The sequence below is a fragment of the Pituophis catenifer genome, unplaced genomic scaffold (genome assembly GCF_029215685.1).
Source record: "Pituophis catenifer annectens isolate HBS135680 unplaced genomic scaffold, rPitCat1.0.hap2 SCAF_15, whole genome shotgun sequence".
NCBI lineage: Eukaryota > Metazoa > Chordata > Lepidosauria > Squamata > Colubridae > Pituophis > Pituophis catenifer.
Genome location: NW_027256895.1, coordinates 19,710,440 through 19,730,072, shown reverse-complemented (window position 1 = coordinate 19,730,072; position 19,633 = coordinate 19,710,440). Strand labels below are relative to the sequence as shown.

Below are 19,633 nucleotides of genomic sequence, written 5' to 3'. Positions count from 1 at the left end.
AGACAGTCACATATGTGAACAACTTCAAAACATGTGAGGACTTGTAGAGGGAGGAACGCATGAGCCACAATACAAAAAATAAAATCATTAGATCCCTAAAGTGAAATAGAGATATAAATATATGTATGTGTAAGGGCATTACTTAATAATTCTATTCTATTCTATTCTATTCTATTCTATTCTATTCTATTCTATTCTATTCTATTCTATTCTATTCTATTCTATTCCATTCCATTCCATTCCATTCCATTCCATTCCATTCTATTCTATTCTATTCTATTCTATTCTATTCTATTCTATTCTATCATTTTATTCTAAAAATATTAAGCCTGCCTGTTTCTCATTATGATATTGTTAGTATTCAATAATATTTATTCTATTCTGTTCTATTCTATTCTATTCTGTTCTCTTCTATTTTGTTCTGTCCTGATCCATCCCTTCCCGTCCCGCCCCACCCCACCCCATCCTGTCACATCCCATCCCATCCCATCCCATCTCAGCCAGGGCTGGGTTCTACTTACCTTTACTACTGGTTCAGAATGGGATCACATGCGCAGATCGCTTCTCATGATGTCAGGCTGAATAGGTGGGACCCCCCCGCTGGTTTTACTACTGGTTCTATAGAACCAGTTCGAACCAGGTGCAACCCACCACTGATCCCATCCCATCCCTTCCCCTCCCCTCCCCTCCCTTCCCATCCCATCCCGTTCCATTCTTCTAAAAATATTAAGACTCCCTGTTTCTCATTATGATATTGTAAGGATTCAATAATATTTAAGACAGTCCTCACAATATTTCTTAGCTGTTTCTTAGCCCACATGGTCTTCATTTATATATGCCTGTAAAATTGTCTTTAGTCTTTCTGCCAAAATGTAATCCCTGTTTAATAATGAAATTTGTCTACAGTTCTTTGTCTTTGTAACATCTTGACCCTCCTTGGGTAGAAACACAATGTTGGCTTCTTTCCATGTCTGGAATATCTTTCCTCCCTGTGGTATATCATTCATTCATTGTGTGGCGGGATTCAAATTTTTTTACAACCAGTTCTGTGGGCATGGCTTGGTAGGCGAGTTGTGGCTTGGTGGGCATGGCTTGGTGGGTGTGGCAGGGGAAGGATACTGCAAAATCTCCATTCCTACCCCACTCCAGGGAAATGATTCTGTAAAATCTCCATTCCCACTTCACTCCAAGGGAAGGATTCTGTTAAATCTCCATTCCTACCCCACTCCAGGGGGAAGGATACTGTAAAATCTCCATTTCCACCCCATTCCAGGGGAGGATACTGTAAAATATTCCATTCCATTCCATACCATACCATTCCTTTCCTTTCCATTCCATTCTTCTATTATTTTATTCTAAAAATATTAAGCCTGCCTGTTTCTCATTATGATATTGTTAGTATTCAATCATATTTATTCTGTTCTGTTCTGTTCTGTTCTGTTCTGTTCTGTTCCGTTCCATTCTGTCCCATCCCGTCCTGTCCTGTCCCGTCCCATCCCGTCCCATCCCATCCCATCCAGGGGTGGGTTCTACTTACCTTGTCTTTTGCTTTTTCTTTCTTAATTTATATGCCAACCATTTCCCTGGTTTATTTGCAAACTTGAAGTGTCTCTGTTCTGTATAGTTCAATTTTGTTTCTATTTCTTGTACCGTTAACATAGACATTAGTTGCCATAACAATTTGATATGGTATAAAATTTTAAGATCCATGGGTGGCTTTTGCAGTTGAATTTCTTTCTGTCTCATTGCATCCAATATCCTTTGTGTCTTTTCCTGGGATTTTTTTCCTCTCTAAATGATTGTGATGTATAAAATAGACTCTCATAACCTCTTTAATAGCATCCCATACTGTCATTAAGTTTGTTCCTTTACTTAAACGATTCTCAAAGTACTCTTGCAGTTTCTTTTTACAATCTTTTACAATCCTTTCCTTTTGTAAAATAGCTTCATTTAATCTCCATCTAAAACTCAAGCTTTTTTTAATCCTGTGTTTCTTAAAACCAGAAATACAGGATTATGATCAGAAAAAGATTTAGGCAGAATGTCCACTTTCAGAATTTTATTTGTGAGATTTTTAGATATCCATATAATGTCAATCCTTGAAAAATGATTTATTCTCTGGCATCTCCATTTTTAATTTTTTTTTTAATACATCAGTCATCCTTTTTCTGTGACATCTCGGTGTTATCTTCCAAAGTTCTTCTTCTTCCATGAGTTTCTTCTATCTTGATCTTCATCCAAACCATTATAACAGTACATTGCTAGAACAATATTATAGTCATCGAGTTTTTATAAATAATTATAAAATTAATCATTTATATCTCTTTTACAACCAACAATAAAAATAATTCCATATCTTAAAATATTCTGCCTCTTCCCTATCCTTAATCATCAAAGTTAATGTATTCATTTCTGCACAATCTATTTTTTTTATTATTACTTCTTCCTCCAAAGGTATTTTCTCTGCTTTCCAATTTGAGCATAAACAATTCTTGCAGCTGTTATTACATGTATAATCAGATAAATATTTTCCTTACTAATTTTTTTCAGGAAGGAAACCCAATAGAACAACTCTGGTTTAAGTTCAATACGTTGCTGTTTTTTCCAACCAAGTTTTAATTTTATTCCAATTTTTTTTTTTTTTTTTGCTTCAGGACATGTCCACCACATATGGTAATAGGATACTTGTAATTGGTGACATTTCCAACAAATTGGATACTAGCATGTATTGCCATTGGGAGACTAAGATAGATCTATGAATATTAATTTAATATCAATGGGCAGCAAAGGGTCTGCTGGCTGCCAGAAGAGAAAAAAAAAAAGCCCAGAAACTAGTGAATTGTGATTTCACTGAACTAGGGCTGCATAACATCTCGGTTTACGAAGGTAGAACCTGGCTAAAGAGAAACACACATAAAACCTACGAAAAAGAAAGAAAAACAAATATTTATATCTTTACAGGGAGGATACATGAGATGAGGGTCTGGCTAACTGATGAGGCCTTATAAGGTCGAAATAGATCTATCTTAGTCTCCCAATGGGCAGCAAAGGGCCTGCTGGCTGCCAGAAGAGAGAGAGAGAGAGAGAGAGAGAGAGAGAGAGAGAGAGAGAGAGAGAGAGAGAGAGAGAGAGGGAGGGAGGGAGAGAGAGAGAGAGAGAGAGAGAGAGAGAGAGAGAGAGAGAGAGAAAAGCCCAGAAACTAGTGAATTGTGATTTCACTGAACTAGGGCTGCATAACATCTTGGTTTATATAGGTAGAACCTGGCTAAAGAGAAACACACATAAAACCTACGAAAAAGAAAGAAAAACAAATATATATATATATATATATATATATATATATATATATATATATATATATATATATATATATATATATATATATATACATATACACACACACACACACACACACACACACCAAATTTATATTTCGCTGATAAAGAAATAAAGGGAGACTAGTATAGATCTATTTCAAGCTATTTAGCTCTCATCAGCTAGCCATACCCTTACTCGGATTCGAATCCTTACCGAAGTTCGAATCCGAGTAAGGGTATGGCTAGCTGGTGAGAGCTAAATAGCTTGAAATAGATCTATACTAGTCTCCCTTGTTGGTATATAGAAATTCAACACAAAAATACTTTGTCAGCGACTGCCTGCGAAGATTCCTGGATTGGGGCTTTTATTTTATCCCTTTATTTCTTTATCAGCAAATATAAATTATATATATATTTGTAGATTTTCACAGGTACAGGTATGCAAGTCTTGGTGTATTCGGGTCTTCCCTTGAGAGCATTTTGGCAACATTTTGGCAGAATCTCATCTGCCATCATCAGGCTTATGCAAGGGGTCTTCTGCAGCAACTGCCGTTACTATTTCAAATCTGGTGCTGGTAGTCTGCTTTGCTGGGATGGCCCCACCTCTTTGTTCTGATTGGTTGGGAGTCCCAGTCTGTGTCTATTGGCTTGGCTTTGGGTGTATGGTCAGTTTTTCTCCACCAGGTGGGTGGATGGAATGTGATTTGGCTGGAGGTCTTGGGGTGTGTGTGTCTGGCTTCTGGGGTGTAGATTTTTCTGTCTGTGGGTGCTGGGATTCATTTGTTGTCAAGGGCTAGTTTCCAGATGTCTGGTAGGCGGGAGGTATCATCACAATCAGAACAAAGAGGTGGGACCATCCCAGCAAAGCAGACTACCAGCACCAGATTTGAAATAGTAATGGCAGTTGCTGCAGAAGATTCCTTGCATAAGCCTGATGATGGCAGATGAGATTCTGCTGAAATGTTGCCAAAGTGCTCTCAATCTTACATGGGAGAAGACCCGAATACACCAAAACTTGAAATTAGATAGATAGATAGATAGATAGATAGATAGATAGATAGATAGATAGATATAGATATAGATACACACACACACACACACACACACACACATACACATACACACACACACACACACACAAGTTTTGGCGTATTCGGGTCTTTTCCCATGTAAGATTGAGAGTATCTTTGTGACGTTTCGACAAGGTCCCACTCGTCATCTTCAGGCTGGTGTCTTTGGCTTTGTGCCTGTGCGAGCAAAGTGTGATCAGAGCTGCCGTCTCTCTATAAATACTGGTGGGGAGGTGTGGGGTGATGGCTTTGTTGCAGTGAGCAGGTTAGTTGCCTGTGTTTTTACATCTTGATTAGTTGATGGAGTTGATGTTTGCAGATTAGTCGGCTGTTTCATAACATCCTGTGTGGGTGAGGTCCTTGATGTGTGCCCCTTAGTCTTTTGTGTTGTAACGACCTGAGATCAGGATGCTACCTCACAGCCTCAAATAGTTATTTCTGCCTTGTAAGGCGTCATCAGTGAGCCACACCCTCTTCTCAGGTATCCTCTCTGTAAAGGTACAATGTGTCTTTTTCTTTTTCGTAGGCTTTTATGTGCATATTCTTTCTAGCCAGGTTTTACCTACGTAAGCTAAGATGTTCTACAGCCCTGGTTCTGTGAAATCTCATTCACAAGTTTCTGGGCTTTCTGTTTCTTGCTGACAAACAGCAACTCTGTGCTGCTCTTTGGGAGACTCAAATAGCTATTTCTGCCTTGTAAGGCGTCATCAGTGAGCCACACCCTCTTCTCAGGTATCCTCCCTGTAAAGGTACAATGTGTCTTTTTCTTTTTCATAGGCTTTTATGTGCATATTATTTCTTGCCAGGTTTTTACAGTATTTTACAATCCTTTCCTTTTGTAAAATAGCTTCATTTAATCTCCATCTAAAACTCGAGCTCTTTCCTCTTAAAACCAGAAACATAGGATTATGATCAGAAAAAGATTTAGGCAGAATGTCCACTTTCAGAATTTTATTTGTGAGATTGTTAGATATCCATATAATGTCAATCCTTGAAAAAGATTTATACCTTTCAGAAAGAAAGATATATTCTCTGGTGGCTCCATTTTTATATCTCTGTGAATCGATTAATACTATATTGTCCATCATCTCAAATAAAGTCTTTGATAATTTACCCTGTGAGGGTTTAATCCCTTTGATGGATTTTCCATCCAAAGCTGATGAAGTCACTCCATTCTAATCTTTCTTTCTTTCGGTGAACAGCCACAGAATAAAACACATAAATACAAAATTTAAAAACAGAATAAAACTGAATTAAAACAATTTGGCCGAGACAAATTAAAAACACCCAATAATTTTAAAAAGAAATTAAAATTTACATTTTAAAGGGGAAAAGATTGAGGCCAGGCCGGCTTGATGGAATAAAAAAGTCTTGAGAGCACGATGGAAGGTGCGCAGATTCGGGATCCTCCGTATCTCCAGGAGGAGCTCATTCCAGATAGTAGGTGCCCCCACAGAGAAGGCTCTTCCCCTGGGGGCCGCCAGTCGACATTGTTTGGCCGACGGCACCTGGAGGAGCCCCTCTCTATGAGAGCGTACCGGCCGGTGGGAGGCTATTGGTGGCAGCAGGTGGTCCCGTAGGTAACCAGGTCCTAAGCCATGGAGCACTCTAAAGGTGATAACCAAAACCTTGAAGCCACCGGGAATCCAGTGCAGCTCGCGCAGGAGAGGTGTTACATGGGAACGCCACGTCACTCCCATAACCACCCACACGGCTGCACTCTGTGCCAGTTGGAGCCTCCGAGTGCTCCTCAAGGGGAGCCCCACTCGGTCCCACAGAGAGAGCCTCCTTAGGGTGCCGTTGGTCAAGCAATGCCGACTGACGGCCCCCAGGGGGAGAGCCTTCTCTGTAGGGGCATCTGCCCTCTGGAACGAGCTACCTCCAGGAATACAACTAATCCCGGACCTCCGGACCTTCCGTCGAGCTTTGAAGACCTTCCTATTTCAGCGAGCTGGGCTGGCTTAAAATTTTAATGGGTTATTTTAAGGGTAATGGGTTTTAATGTTTTTGGGAAGCCAATTCGATTTAATTCTGCTTTTAAATTATTTTAAATTTTGTATTATATGTATTTTAATTTTGGCTGTGCACCACCCTGAGTCCTTCGGGAGAAGGGCAGTATACAAATTTAAATAATAAATAAATAAATAAATGTAGAGAGCATTGCAATAGTCCAGGTGGGAGGTGATGAGGGCATGAGTGACTGTGCGTAAGGAGTCGCAATCTAGAAAGGGACGCAACTGGCAAATCAGGCGGACCTGATGAAAAATCCTCCCTGTCACGGCCATCAAATGCTCTTCTAAAGACAGACGTGAATCCAGGAAGACGCCCTAGTTGCAAGCCCTCTCCGTGGGGGCCAGTGATTCGCCCCAATAGTCATTGATAGTGCCAAATGACTATATCGGGACATCGGAAACCACAGCCACTCGATCTTGGATGGGTTGAGCCTGAGCATGTTTCTCCCCATCCAGATCCGCACAGCCTCCAGGCACTCCAGGCAATCCCCCATCATAAGTCAGTTTCCATATGAAAAGGGCAGTAACTGGTCCATTAAATATTCAAAAAATTGATTCTATCGTCATTTGGCCTATACACACCAACCACTATTGATTTTATTCCATTGAGTTCAATTTCCACTACTACAAATCTACCCTATTCCTCTGCTATAAATAGCTTGGGTTTAAACTGGGGTTTTATATATAAGACAAGTCCATTGATCTTTTTTACATCAGCTGATATAAATTCATCCCCTAGTTGTTTATTTGTCAAATATTTCTTATCTTGTTTCTTGATATGTGTTTCTTGGAGACAGACTCTATCAACATTAAGTTTCCTCAGATAATGAAATATTGTTTATGCTTAGATGGGGCATTGTTCCACTAATATTCCATATGATAAACTTAATCTCCATCTTTAAGCAACATAGTAGATTCCTGTACAACTATCTTGGGCACATCTTCTTCTTTCCTTCTTTTTCTTTCTGCCACATCGACTTCTTCAATGCCACATTTTTGACCTTGCTCAACCACTGATTTTTTTCCCTATACTCATTCAGCTCCATCTGGAGCTGAAATTAATTCATGTTTGATCAAAAAAAAAATCATTCTGTGTAGAATTCAGTCTAAATCTTTGCTCACGGTAGGTGAGTATCACTCCTTCCAACTTATCCCAATGGAATAATTTTTTCTCTGCTTCAAGATGTCAGTAAGGAATTCAAACTGGAATTTCCTTCAGAACAATAATATCTATATTTTTGTTTGTCAACCTGTGTTTAAAATGGCAATGCAGAACCTGATCCCTTGTTATTCTTCTTACAAAATGAACTACAACATCCCTTGGTAACTTTCTTGTGATGGTGAATCTGGAGCTTATTCTTTAAATCTTGTCCAAATCAATATCCATTTCTTTTTCCTCCTTATTAATTAACTGGGCCAAGGCCTTCACCATCCTTAATTTTTAATCTGAGCTTCAAGAATTATTATCTCTTCCAATTCAGCTTCACATAAAGAGTTTGTCTTTTCCAATTTATGCTCCATACAATCTACTCTGGCTTTCCCCTGTTTCATATCTCCTTTCAGACATTGGAATTCTTCCTGGAGTTCCCTTGCCAGCAAATCAAACTTTGCTTCAAGCTTTGTTCTGACAGTTTGAATTTTCTTATGTGTTTTTAACATATACTTATCCATAAAAGGCTTTAAAAGCCTAGTGCCTAGTGCTAGGCTTAGTGCCTAAGAAGCAGTGCTACCCTTTATTGCCCATTGAGAATGGCTGATTCTTCCACAGTGAACTTGCATGATTGAGGAAAAAGCCAAACAGCGTGCCACCAAAATGAAATATCAGGCTGGAAAATAAGATTAAAAGCTGAGATTTATTTATTACTAAATGTCTATGCCATCCATCTTGCCAAAATGACCATAAGCAGTTTATAATCATATGATTAAAATATGATAAAAAATCCTGAAGCAGCAAAAATTTAAAATTCAGTTAAAATTCAATTAAGAAAGATGGCAGAGAGGAGTAAAGTATGGACAAGGAGGAGGTAGCATCTAATTAATCAGCTCAGCAGGCATGTATTCTGAAGTACAAAAGCCACAGCAGAAAAGATTCTTCTCCTGTATTGTGTCAGCCAAAAGTCCTTGACCAATGGGATCCAGAGCATGCCTTTTCTGCCAGGATGCTTAACAGGTAAACCCATTGGAGTCATCAACTGGCACATTTTATTTATTTCTATTTATTTTATTTATTTATCACTGTGTGCCTCTCATTCAAGTGCTGCAAAACTATCTACTCAAATAGACTTATGACCATGAAACATGTTGTTCACAGTCATCATACTTGACTGAATCTCTTAAAAGGGGACCCTTATGCAAATTGGATACTAGCATGAATTGGACTTCTGATGGTATTTATTTGAATTTTCTTTGATCATTGCTATTGAGAAGAAGACATATGGCCAGCTTTTTAATTTACCCCATGTTTTGTAGGAGACCATTGCATGTGATATGCATCATGGATTTCCCTCTGTCCAATTGCTTCAGGGAAAAAGAAATGTAGATATTCCCTGTTTTAAAAAAATCTCATTTGTATTTAACTGCATTTCTTTTTACATATTCTACTGCGTATGAATTAAGATGACCAACAAAGACAAATTTACAATTCATATTTAATCAATACATTTAATCAGAGCTCACCATGACATACTAAAATATGTCAATAAATCTATAATGCCAGTAATTATGTCAATACATTAATTTGTGCTGTAATTTATCTTTTTATAGACCTTAGTTATAATTGCCTTCCAAAAACAAAACCTTCCAAGCTATCCAAATCTCAGAGGATGGGAAAACATAGAACATCACTGTCTCTGTACATTGTTCTCTAGCTTAAATGTGGTGAATTTCTCCAACATGTACCTATAAAGAATATCAGGCAAACATAAAGGTTTCTTAAAACTTTCTCTTCATGAGCTGGTGTTTATCATTCAGTTCAGGTCTCATCACAATGATAAAACACTTGGGAAGAAAGATGCACACCAATAAGCCAGCACTGGAGGAGATCATGGAAAAGATCTCCACAGCCAATGTATATTTTCCCCTTGTGCTTAGATAGGTTGGAATAAAGCACAGCCAAACACTGCAGAAGACCAACATGCTGAAGGTGATGAATTTGGCTTCATTGAAACTGTCAGGTAACTTCCTGGCTAGAAAAGCAGCAGAGAAGCTAAGCAGAGCAAGAAAACCCATAAAGCCCAAAACACAGTAGAACATGACCGAGTCTTCATTGCACTCCAGGATAAGTTCTTCAGGTACTGAATGTGCATCAAAATCTGGATATGGTGGGGATGTTATCAGCCATGCAGCACAAACACATATTTGAATAAGGGAGCAGGATAGAAGAATGAAACTGACCATCCTTCCCCCAACCCATTTCCTCAGTCTGGAACCAGGTTTGGTAGCCATGAATGCTAGAACCACAACAAAGGTTTTGGCTAAGACACAAGAAACTGCCACAGAAAAGATGAGGCCAAAAGCTGGTTGTCGAAGGAGACACACAATCGTATTGGGCCTCCCAATAAATAGAAAAACACAAAGGAAAGAGAGGAGAAGGGAAACTAGGAGTATATAAGTGAGATTTTGGTTGTTGGCTTTGACGATGGGAGTATCTTTATGCTTCGTGAAGATTGTGATGACCATGGATGTCATTGAAGAAAAACAAAGGGAAAGGACAGTCAGACTGATCCCTAAAGGTTCTTCATAGGACAAAAAGGTGATCCGTTTTGGAATGCACATATTTTTTCCTGGATTTGGATATTGATCTTCTGGACATGGAGAGCAGTCATCTACATCTGAAAAAGAATGCAGGTGAGTTGATATAGGAAATTATAGTATTGGCTTATTTGGATAATTTGGAAGTTTTCTACCTTTCTCCTTTGATATTTTTCCCTCTGGACATAGACGGCAATCATAGCAACAAAACAACACTCCTTCTTTCTTGGCCTTGCTGTGTCCTGTCTCACAAGGATCATTACACAAAGATAAAGGTACTGCCTATCAATGAATCAAGAAATATATATTGAAATACAGAGAGAGAAAGAAGTGGTTGGAGAGTTTCTGTGGAATCCACACATTAAAAATTAAGTAGTGGGATGACATAATTTTAGATGTAATTGCTCTGAAATTATAATTAATTAAATATCTACAAAAATTGTATTTATAGCCTTCAATAACCATCATCAACACTCTTCAAAAACAATTTCTGTGCTAGTTAGTTAAAAAGTTGGTTTTCTCAACTTCTGAATTTTGATGTCAGGAAACTGATGAGATTTAGGCTTGCAACTTTTACTTCAAAACCATGAAAACCATTGTCCATAATTAACAGGGAACCACAAAATTATATTTCCTAATATTCAATAGCAATTGTTAGAAAATGTAGTAATATTTTTCCTTCACCAGTAGATTCATACCTGGGTTATTCAGAAATGATATTCTGAGACTTTCATCAATAATTATATTTAAATGAAGGCAGACAAACTAAGATTCAAAGAGCTAACCTGATTAAAATCTTCTGGCCATGTGATGGAATTTTCAGAAATATTGAAGAACTTCTCTGCTGGAGCTGTGGGATCTACCATTCCAACTTTAATCCTCGCAAAAGACTGATTTGGGAATGTGACCCAGTTGATAATATCAAATCCACCAATGAATTCTCCATTTGTATCAAAGGAGATCTTTTCACCTACACTGTTGTTGAATCTGACACTTCTCAGAACAGAATGAACCTGAAATCAGAGAGGAACAAACCGAATGAGGGAGAAATAATTCATATGTTCAAAATATACATACGAATGTTTGTTTAAAAATAGATAAAATAAACACTTTTTAAATTAAGCTGTATACCAGTATCAATCAAATAACATAACAATCATTCTAACAAAGTGGAAGAGATAATTTATCAGATTACTGAAATAAAATTAACATAGAATTGCAAAATAAAAAACAGTAAAAAAAATAAAATAAAATCAAGCTCTGTAGTTTAATTGTGAAAGCTACTTAAGCCAGATGGCTTGTAATTAATATATAATAAATACTAAGATGCTTAAACCTACCATATAGTTGTGCTCATTTCACACACTAAGGTTGTACTCAAAATCCTACAAGCTAGGCTTCAGCAGTACGTGAATCGAGAACCAAGAAGTACAAATGATTTTTTTCTTAAGGCAGAGGATATAGCACTTAAATTGCCAACATTTGCTGCATTATGAGAAAGCAAGGTTTCCAGAAAACCTTCTGTTCTGCTTCATTGATGATGCTAAAGCTTTTACTTAGAATGAGACATGGAACAACTGATTAATTTAAAATAGGGAAAGAGTACTACAAAGCTGTATATTTTCATTTAAATTATATGCAGCGTTAATTATATGAAATTCCAGGCTGGATGAATCACAATCCAGAATTAAGCTAGCCAGGAGAAACATCAACTACCTCAAATAAGCTGTTGATGCTACTTTAAAGACAGGAAACTAATCAATCAATCAATCAATCAATCAATCAATCAATCAATCAATCAATCAGAAGAGTTCTTCTAGTCCAACCCCTTGCTGAAGAAGAAGACCTCATACCATTTCAGACAAGTGACTGTCCAATCTCTTCTTAAAAACTTCCAGTGATGAAGAAGCCACAACATCTGATGGCAAGCTGTTCCACTAGTTAATTGTTCTGACTGCTAGGAAGTTTCTCCTGAATTCCAGCTTGCTTTTCTCTTTGATTAGTTTCCATCCATTGTTTCTTGTCCTGCCCTCTAGTACTTTGGAAAATAAATTGACCCCCTCCTCTTTGTGGCAGCCTCTCAAATACTGGAATACTGCTATCATGTTCCCTCTAGTCCTTCTTTTGTCTAGACTAGCTAAACCCTGCAACTGTTCTTCATTTGTTTTTGTCCAAGGCCTTTCATCATCATTGTTGCTCTTCTTTGCACTTTTACCTTCATCAAGAACCTCTTGATGAAAGTAAAATGGGAGAGTGGAAACATTGGCTTGAAACTCAACATTAGAAAACTAAGATCTTGGCATCCAGTCCCATCACTTTCTGGCAAATAGAAGGAGAAGAAATGGAAGCAGTTACAGAATTATTTTGTTGGGCTCCAAAATCACTGCAGATAGTGGCTGCAGCCATAAAATTAAGAGACTCTTGCTCCTTGGGAGGAAAGCTATAGCAAACTTACACAGCATATTAAGAAGCAGATATCACCCTACTGACAAAAGTCTGTATAGTGAGAGCTATAGTTTTCCCAATTTCCTTTTGTCACTCCCCCCCCTTTTTTTCCCCCTCTGATTGAATGAAGAAAAATACTGCTGGTTTATTTACAATTTGGATTAAGGCAAGAAGAGCCTGCAGAAACATAATGGATTAAAAAAAATTCTTTTTCATCTTCTTATTAATCAAATAATTATATATATATATAATTTTTTCTTTCTTTTCCCTTTTTTCCCCTCTTTTTTTCTGGATAGTATTATTTGATACCTTTTCACTTGGGGGGAGGCAGATTAGATTTTTCTTTAACTTTTTTGTTTATATTTTTTTTCTTTTTCTTTTTTCTAGTTCATCCAGTGGGGTGAATTAGATATTTGGATTATAAATAGTAATTACAAGTGGATTATAAATTGGGACATATAACACTAAGGGATGAATAAATTTATAGCATATTTGCATTCAGCAGAAAGCCCCTCTACAATAGAAACATTAAAAACGTCAGAAATGATGCATTTAAAAAATCTCATAGAGACGCTTCATGACAATTTGAAAGAAGACTTAAAAGAAGTGAAAGAGATGATTGGGAAAAATGAAGAAAGAATTCAAAAAGTAGAGAAAAAAGTGGACTTGACAGAAAAGAAAGTGGAAGAATTAGAGGAAAAATTGACATTAGAGCAAACAATTATTTCTTTGGAAATTGATAGATCTGATTATTATGTAAGATTTCCAAATATAGAGGAAGAGAAACGAGAAAATTTGCTGGATGTGTTTGCAGAGATGTTGGTAGAAGTGTTGGAACAACCTAAGAAGAAGATATTAAATGAGATGGATGAGGTTTTTAGAATGCACACAAGAAATGCACTGAGAAATAAATTACCAAGAGAAGTCCATGTAAGATTCACGAAAAAAGTGATAAAAACAAAGTTTCTACAAATAACGAGAAACACTGCAATGAAATATAAAGATAAAGAGATAGTGGTACCTAGAAAAGTTAGAGATTTGAGGAAAGAATACCATTTCTTAACAAGGCTTTTAATTACAAAAGAAGTGAATTTTAGGTGGTTAATCCCAGAAGGAATATTGATGACATGGCAAGAACAAAGACATAAATTAGAGTCCATTGAAAAAGCAACAGTACTTTATGAGCAATATTGGGGTCTGCTAGAAGATGGAAAAACAGCAGAAGCAAGAGGGACCGGATATCAAGAGGCAAGCATAAAAGAGAAGGAAGAAAGAACAACAACCAGGAAGAAAATGGAATGAGAGAAGTAGCAAGAGCAAAAGATGCAAAAGATGCAAAAGAACAAAGAGAGACAAGAGAGACAAGATCAAAAGTTAATAATCTGTAAAACATGGAAGAAGAAATAAAAGCAATATCAATAAATGTAAATGGGTTTAACTCAGCATCAAATTTTTTTATTTTTATTTTTTATCAACATATTCAAATGTACAGTCTTTTGTCCATCATTAATCATTATTCATTCATCTTGTTCTTTAACTTCCATTTGCTAATTAATTGTTCGGGTCTGCTCTTCTACCATCTCCTTCCTTTATTTTAATACAACCTTTCCTTTTCTTTTCTTCTCTTCTCTCTCCTCTTCTGTTTCTTTCTACTTTCCTCATTCCTCCTCTCCTTCCCTTTTCTATTTCCTCTCCTCTTTACCCTCTCTCTTCTTCCTCCCTTTCTTACCCTCTTTCCCCCTCTTTCCCCCTTCTTTCTTTCCCTCCTTTTCCCATTCTTCTTTTCTTCTCTTCTCACCTCCCAAATCTCCTCCTCCCCCCTCTTTACCCTCTCCCCTCCCTTTTTGTTTCCTTTTTCAATTCAATCTGAGATGGTTTTCGAGCAGCCTCGATTTCTAGTCACATACATCTTCATTTCAAGATTCTTTTTTGCTTTATAGTTATATCTCTTCTTACATTCCTGTACATTATTAATCAATCCATGTATCCTCTGGGTATATTTATGTACCATCATTCTTCATAATATATCATCATTTCTTAATACATACATTTGTGTTTCCTTTTTCATTTAATATTAATATACTACAACTTAATCCTCCCAAAGTTCTTATCTTTAACATGTTTATTGTCTATACTCATTTTCTATCCATTGATAAAATTTTCCCCATATGTTATAATACTCTGATTCTTCTTTCCCTTTAATTGCCAATGTCAACCTATTCATTTCTGCACATTCCAATATTTTCTTAATCACCTCTCCCTTTGTAGGAATTTTTTCTTCTTTCTAATTTTGTGCGAATACAATTCTTGCCACCGTTATTACATGTATTATCATATATGTGTGTTCTTTACTATACTTCTCTGAAAGAATGCCCAACAGGAACAATTCTGGATTGAAATCAATATGTTGCTGTGTCATTTTCTCTAGCCATATTCTAATCTTTGCCCATATCGATATATCGGTTAGATAATATGTATTAAATGGTGGAGAAATGTTACAATAAATGAAATGATAATATCAAGATACGATAAAGATTGGAGGAGTAAGAAGAAAGAACCTCTTGAGGTATAATGTAAAATGGGAGAATGCCAAAGTTGGCTTGAAACTCAACATTAGAAAACTAAGATCATGGCATTCAGTCCCATCACTTTCATACTAAATTATGGTAACCTAGACGGGATTCAAGATCACATCACTTAGAGGAGTGATATGCATTCAATCATGGCTCATATACAGAACTGGGCTACAATGTCTGATATCCCCATTCCTGGTCAGTTAGCAAGAGACAAAGACTTTCAGGCTCCTTCTCTTCCAGCTAATGTTTTAGGAATGTAGAAATATTTACATTTCTGACAATCATATGAATAGCCTTCAATGGCAGGAGGGAGAGCCAGTATCAAGGCAACAGTCAAATAAGAAGAGCTTGAACCTTGACCAAGAAATATGAATTGAGAAAACATTTCAGAGAATCCATTCTATATCAAACAAAGAGAATGTAATGGAGGGCTGAGCGCATTGCAAGATTCAGTTCTACAGCTCTTGCAATAAAATTACACCTGACCTACATGATGTTGATTTCTCAGTCTGGTCTATCTTTTGGGGCTAAAAATGTCTTGCACTAAGCAAGGGCTATTTCTGATGGCTTAAATATCCATTTTTAAATCTATGATTCCTTCATCGCTTGTGAGTAGATATGGCTACAAAAAGGAGGCTCAAAATAAAATTCTACCTTGGTGCTCTTTTATTAAGCCACCTAGTTAAAAACACTAGAACACTTTTCCTTAAAGCATATAATGTTGTTCTCATTCTTTTCCATTCATTTGATCTAAAACTATGTATGTTTCTCTTTTAATTTCTATTTATAGAAATACAGATGACTTTCTAATGGTCTGTGAAGAGGGTGAACTTTCAACAATCAAAGTACAGCCTGTGATTAAAAGCAATTATTCCAAAGAAAGGATCTAGAAGAAAAAGTAACTACTGCACAACAGGTGAATGGCATAAATCACCTCATTTTATTTATGAATAGACTGTACTTATAGCAGAGTTAGAGAATGTAGTAAGGAGGTGATTTTCCAAAAGGAAGAGATGTATTTCAGCCAAGTAAAAGGCAACTTGGTTTGAAAATTATGTGTAAGAGAAGGAATATGAAAACTTCCCTTCCTGAATAGTTCACAGATTATGAAGTGGATACATATGTTAAAGTGTTTAGTCTGGCAAGATTTTGTCTATAGGTATAAAACAAGAAATTATCCATATGCCATTCTAAATTTTGGGCTTCATTTTTTTTTTAAATACTTTATTGCAGTGATAGACCAAAAAAGCCAAAACATCCAAGGCACGTAGCTGGCACACAACCAGACTGAAGTGCAAAATGACAACAAGATCAGTGGTAGAAAAACCACTCCGTCAAGCTCATAGTTCATGTGTTATAAATTTTTTTAGCTCCAATCTATATGGACTATGGTTGATTAAAATTATACATAGGTAGAAAATATTATATTGCAATTTGCATAAAATCCACACATCGGCACTTTATACAACCACCAGCTAGCTCAACCGCTGACGATCAGTGAGGGTGACCTCAGTCAATGTGTCCAGCCCGTCCCTTCCCCAGACTCTTACAAACCATACTGCAGGAAAATTTTTGCCTTTAATGTAATCTTAGAATCAGTATCTTGGAGTAAGAAGCGAAAGCTAAGATTTTCAGATGTTCCAGGAAATCTTTGGCAAATGGGAGAAATAAGTTCTGACCTTACCTCCCAATAATGGGGCATATAAATACGATGTGAGCCAACGATTCCGGAGATCGGCCATAACATGAACAGTGAGTGGATTTCACACACCCCGAGCACCTGCTTTCTAGGACATTTTTTTTTTTTAATTTGATTTATATGCCGCCCTTCTCCGGAGACTCAGGGCGGCTTACAATGCTTTAAGCAATAGCCTTCATTCTTTTGTATATTTTATACAAAGTCAGCTTATTGCCCCCACAAACTGGGTCCTCATTTCACCTACCTTAGAAAGGATGGAAGGCTGAGTCAACCTTGAGCCTTGGAGAGATTCGAACCAGCAGAAATTGCAGGCAGCTGTGTTAATAACAGGGTGCACTAAACCCTTGTACTATCAAGGCTCTTGAGGGGATCACATTAAAACGTGCCTTTAGAAAGGCCAACCTGTATTTGACAAAGGATAGCGCAGAGAGATATTTAGGGGGGTGCGTTAGGGGAGTAATACCGAGAGAAAACGGAGAGCATACTCCCGCACCAAATGCCAGATTCTGTTGTCTTTCAATATCATCCAATCGCTGGAATATCAGTGATTTGGCTGCATCTGGGCCAAGCATAAAGGCTTCAATAGGGGGAATACCTATCTTCATAAGTTTAGTGTGAATATTGCTGGCCCAAGGACTTTGGAAATCGTCACGCCATAAGCATTGGCCTATCGAGCTTCCATTGATAGATTTTCCTGCTTCTTGAGAAAATCATAATCTTAGACTTAGAATAGTTGATAAGCAGTTGGTTGGCGCAACAATAATTGGAAAGAATTTTAAGGGCTCTAAGCAGACCCACCCGAGAGAATGAAAGAATCACATAGAGCAGGAGCGGGCACCTGTAGTCAATTTTGTAGAATACCACTTACAATTTTAACATAAGCATAAAAAGTTTTCAGTTGGTTAATCTGTTACTATATATATCACATTTAGACCTAGTGTCAATCCCTCAAAAATTATTGTTCACTAAAGTTTATGGACATATCTTGCAATTGCAGATATGGTGGTTTCTGCACCGCAAACTTACCTGCCACCACACTTGATTGTGAAACTGTTTCCTCCCTCCTTTCACAATTGCTTTATCTCTGGATTTGTATATATGCAGAGATTGCAAAGCATGTGCCACAGCATAGACTGCATTGTAAATATTGTAACTCTGACCACTCATTAGTGTCTCAAACACAGATGTGGGAAGAGTCTCAAGCCTCTCTTGTCCAGTACATTTCTTCTCAGAGGTCTCAGTTTTTGAGTTTGGGAAGAAACAATCGAATGCCTGTTCCCAAAAATCTTTTCGAAAATGATCATGCTGGTTGTTGTTGTTTGGATTCAAGTTTTGAATAAATTCTTGGAAATCTTGGACCTCCTTTGTGTGAACTGCAAAGGATAAAGCCCCATGTAGGAAATGGATATCCCAAGATTTATGAACGGTAACTGAAGTATAATCTGTCTGAGCTGTTATAAACCAGATTTTAGTCTTCTTTGTTATGTCCTCCACTTCTGAAAATTGGAGGAAAGTTCTCAGGACTGATATGGACTGAGTTTCACCATATAAGATTATCACATTGGCTGTACTGTTCATGATAACATGGTATATATGTAGTCCTTCATCCATGGTATCAGTAAAATCACTGTTAAGTGCTTCCTTTGGGAATTCTGCTATGAACTGAGTACAGATGCCATGCTTGGAAAATGTGGGGAGCACTTCTTGGAGGAATTTCTCTCCTTTTTCATCCTTTACTATAAGAATTCCAATCCAGAACCATCTAAAATACAACAATAACTGCAGCAGGCCCTTACGTTGGTGGGATTCATTCGGAAACATTTGCTGGAAGAAAACTGCTTGAGTCTCTTTATCCATGACTGGAGCAGAGCCATATATCAGCTACAGAAAAATAAACATATGGAATTGCAAAGGTCTATGTGAGCCTCTGAAAATGTGTACATTCATTTGAAACTTTGAGTACCTTTATATACTGAAACATTATGCAGCTAGTTGTGTTTATTAGGAAATATCAACCAAGATGTCACTCTTGAAGTATGAGTAAATACATTTTTGTGGAAGTAGTGTCATTGTGAATATTTCAGATTTGAACCTTAGTTCAGTATCTGGAATTTTCTATGTCAAATAGTCTCACCATCTGTTCAGACTTATGATTATTCATACTATTATGCCAACTTTATCAAGCAAAAATAATATCTACTTATCCAAAAGGTCTCTCATTTTTTCAGAGAGAAGCATATATATGTCTTTGAAGCTATGGCAGATTGTATTTCTACAGCAAATCTTACCTGAGGAACTTTGTAGTTGCACAATATAGTTGCCATGTGAAGAGAGATATCCGGTGCCCCAATGACTGCAGCCAAAGTATTTGTGATCCCACACTTGTAGTTAGGGATGAATTTTCCCTGAGTGAAAGGCAGAAGCATTGAGGCAAAGTAAGTCCAGGTTGGACTAAAATTGCTGTTAAAAATGTGGAAGCCCAGCGTGATGTTGGGTAGGATCTGAGGATTTTCATTAATCTGTTTTATAGTAAATGCTAAGGCCAGGATATGCTGGTAATTCTGAAAAACTATTCTGTAAAACAATTAAAAAAAAAAACATTAAGAAAAGCCTGTATCACATTATGTGCCTTGCAATCCTTCAGTACAGCATATTTTGTGGATTGTGCTTAATACTTCTTATTTCTATGTCAGAATGTCTACTACCAAACCATAGTGTTTAAGAATCACTGATATGCAGAAGGTAATTGCTACATTTTGATTCC

At 37.1% G+C, this 19,633-nt stretch overlaps 1 protein-coding gene across 1 annotated transcript; it reads right to left on the bottom strand.

Moving 5' to 3' along the window:
* Positions 1-9,330: 9,330 nt before the first annotated feature.
* On the bottom strand, positions 9,331-19,193 carry LOC139325002 (vomeronasal type-2 receptor 116-like). Its single transcript, XM_070954790.1, has 5 exons — positions 19,158-19,193; positions 17,896-18,750; positions 10,935-11,162; positions 10,305-10,431; positions 9,331-10,229 (listed from the first exon to the last, which is right to left on the bottom strand). The coding sequence occupies exons 1-5, from the start codon at positions 19,191-19,193 to the stop codon at positions 9,331-9,333; spliced, it is 2,145 nt and encodes a 714-aa protein (XP_070810891.1).
* Between the last annotated feature and the right edge of the window lie 440 nt (positions 19,194-19,633).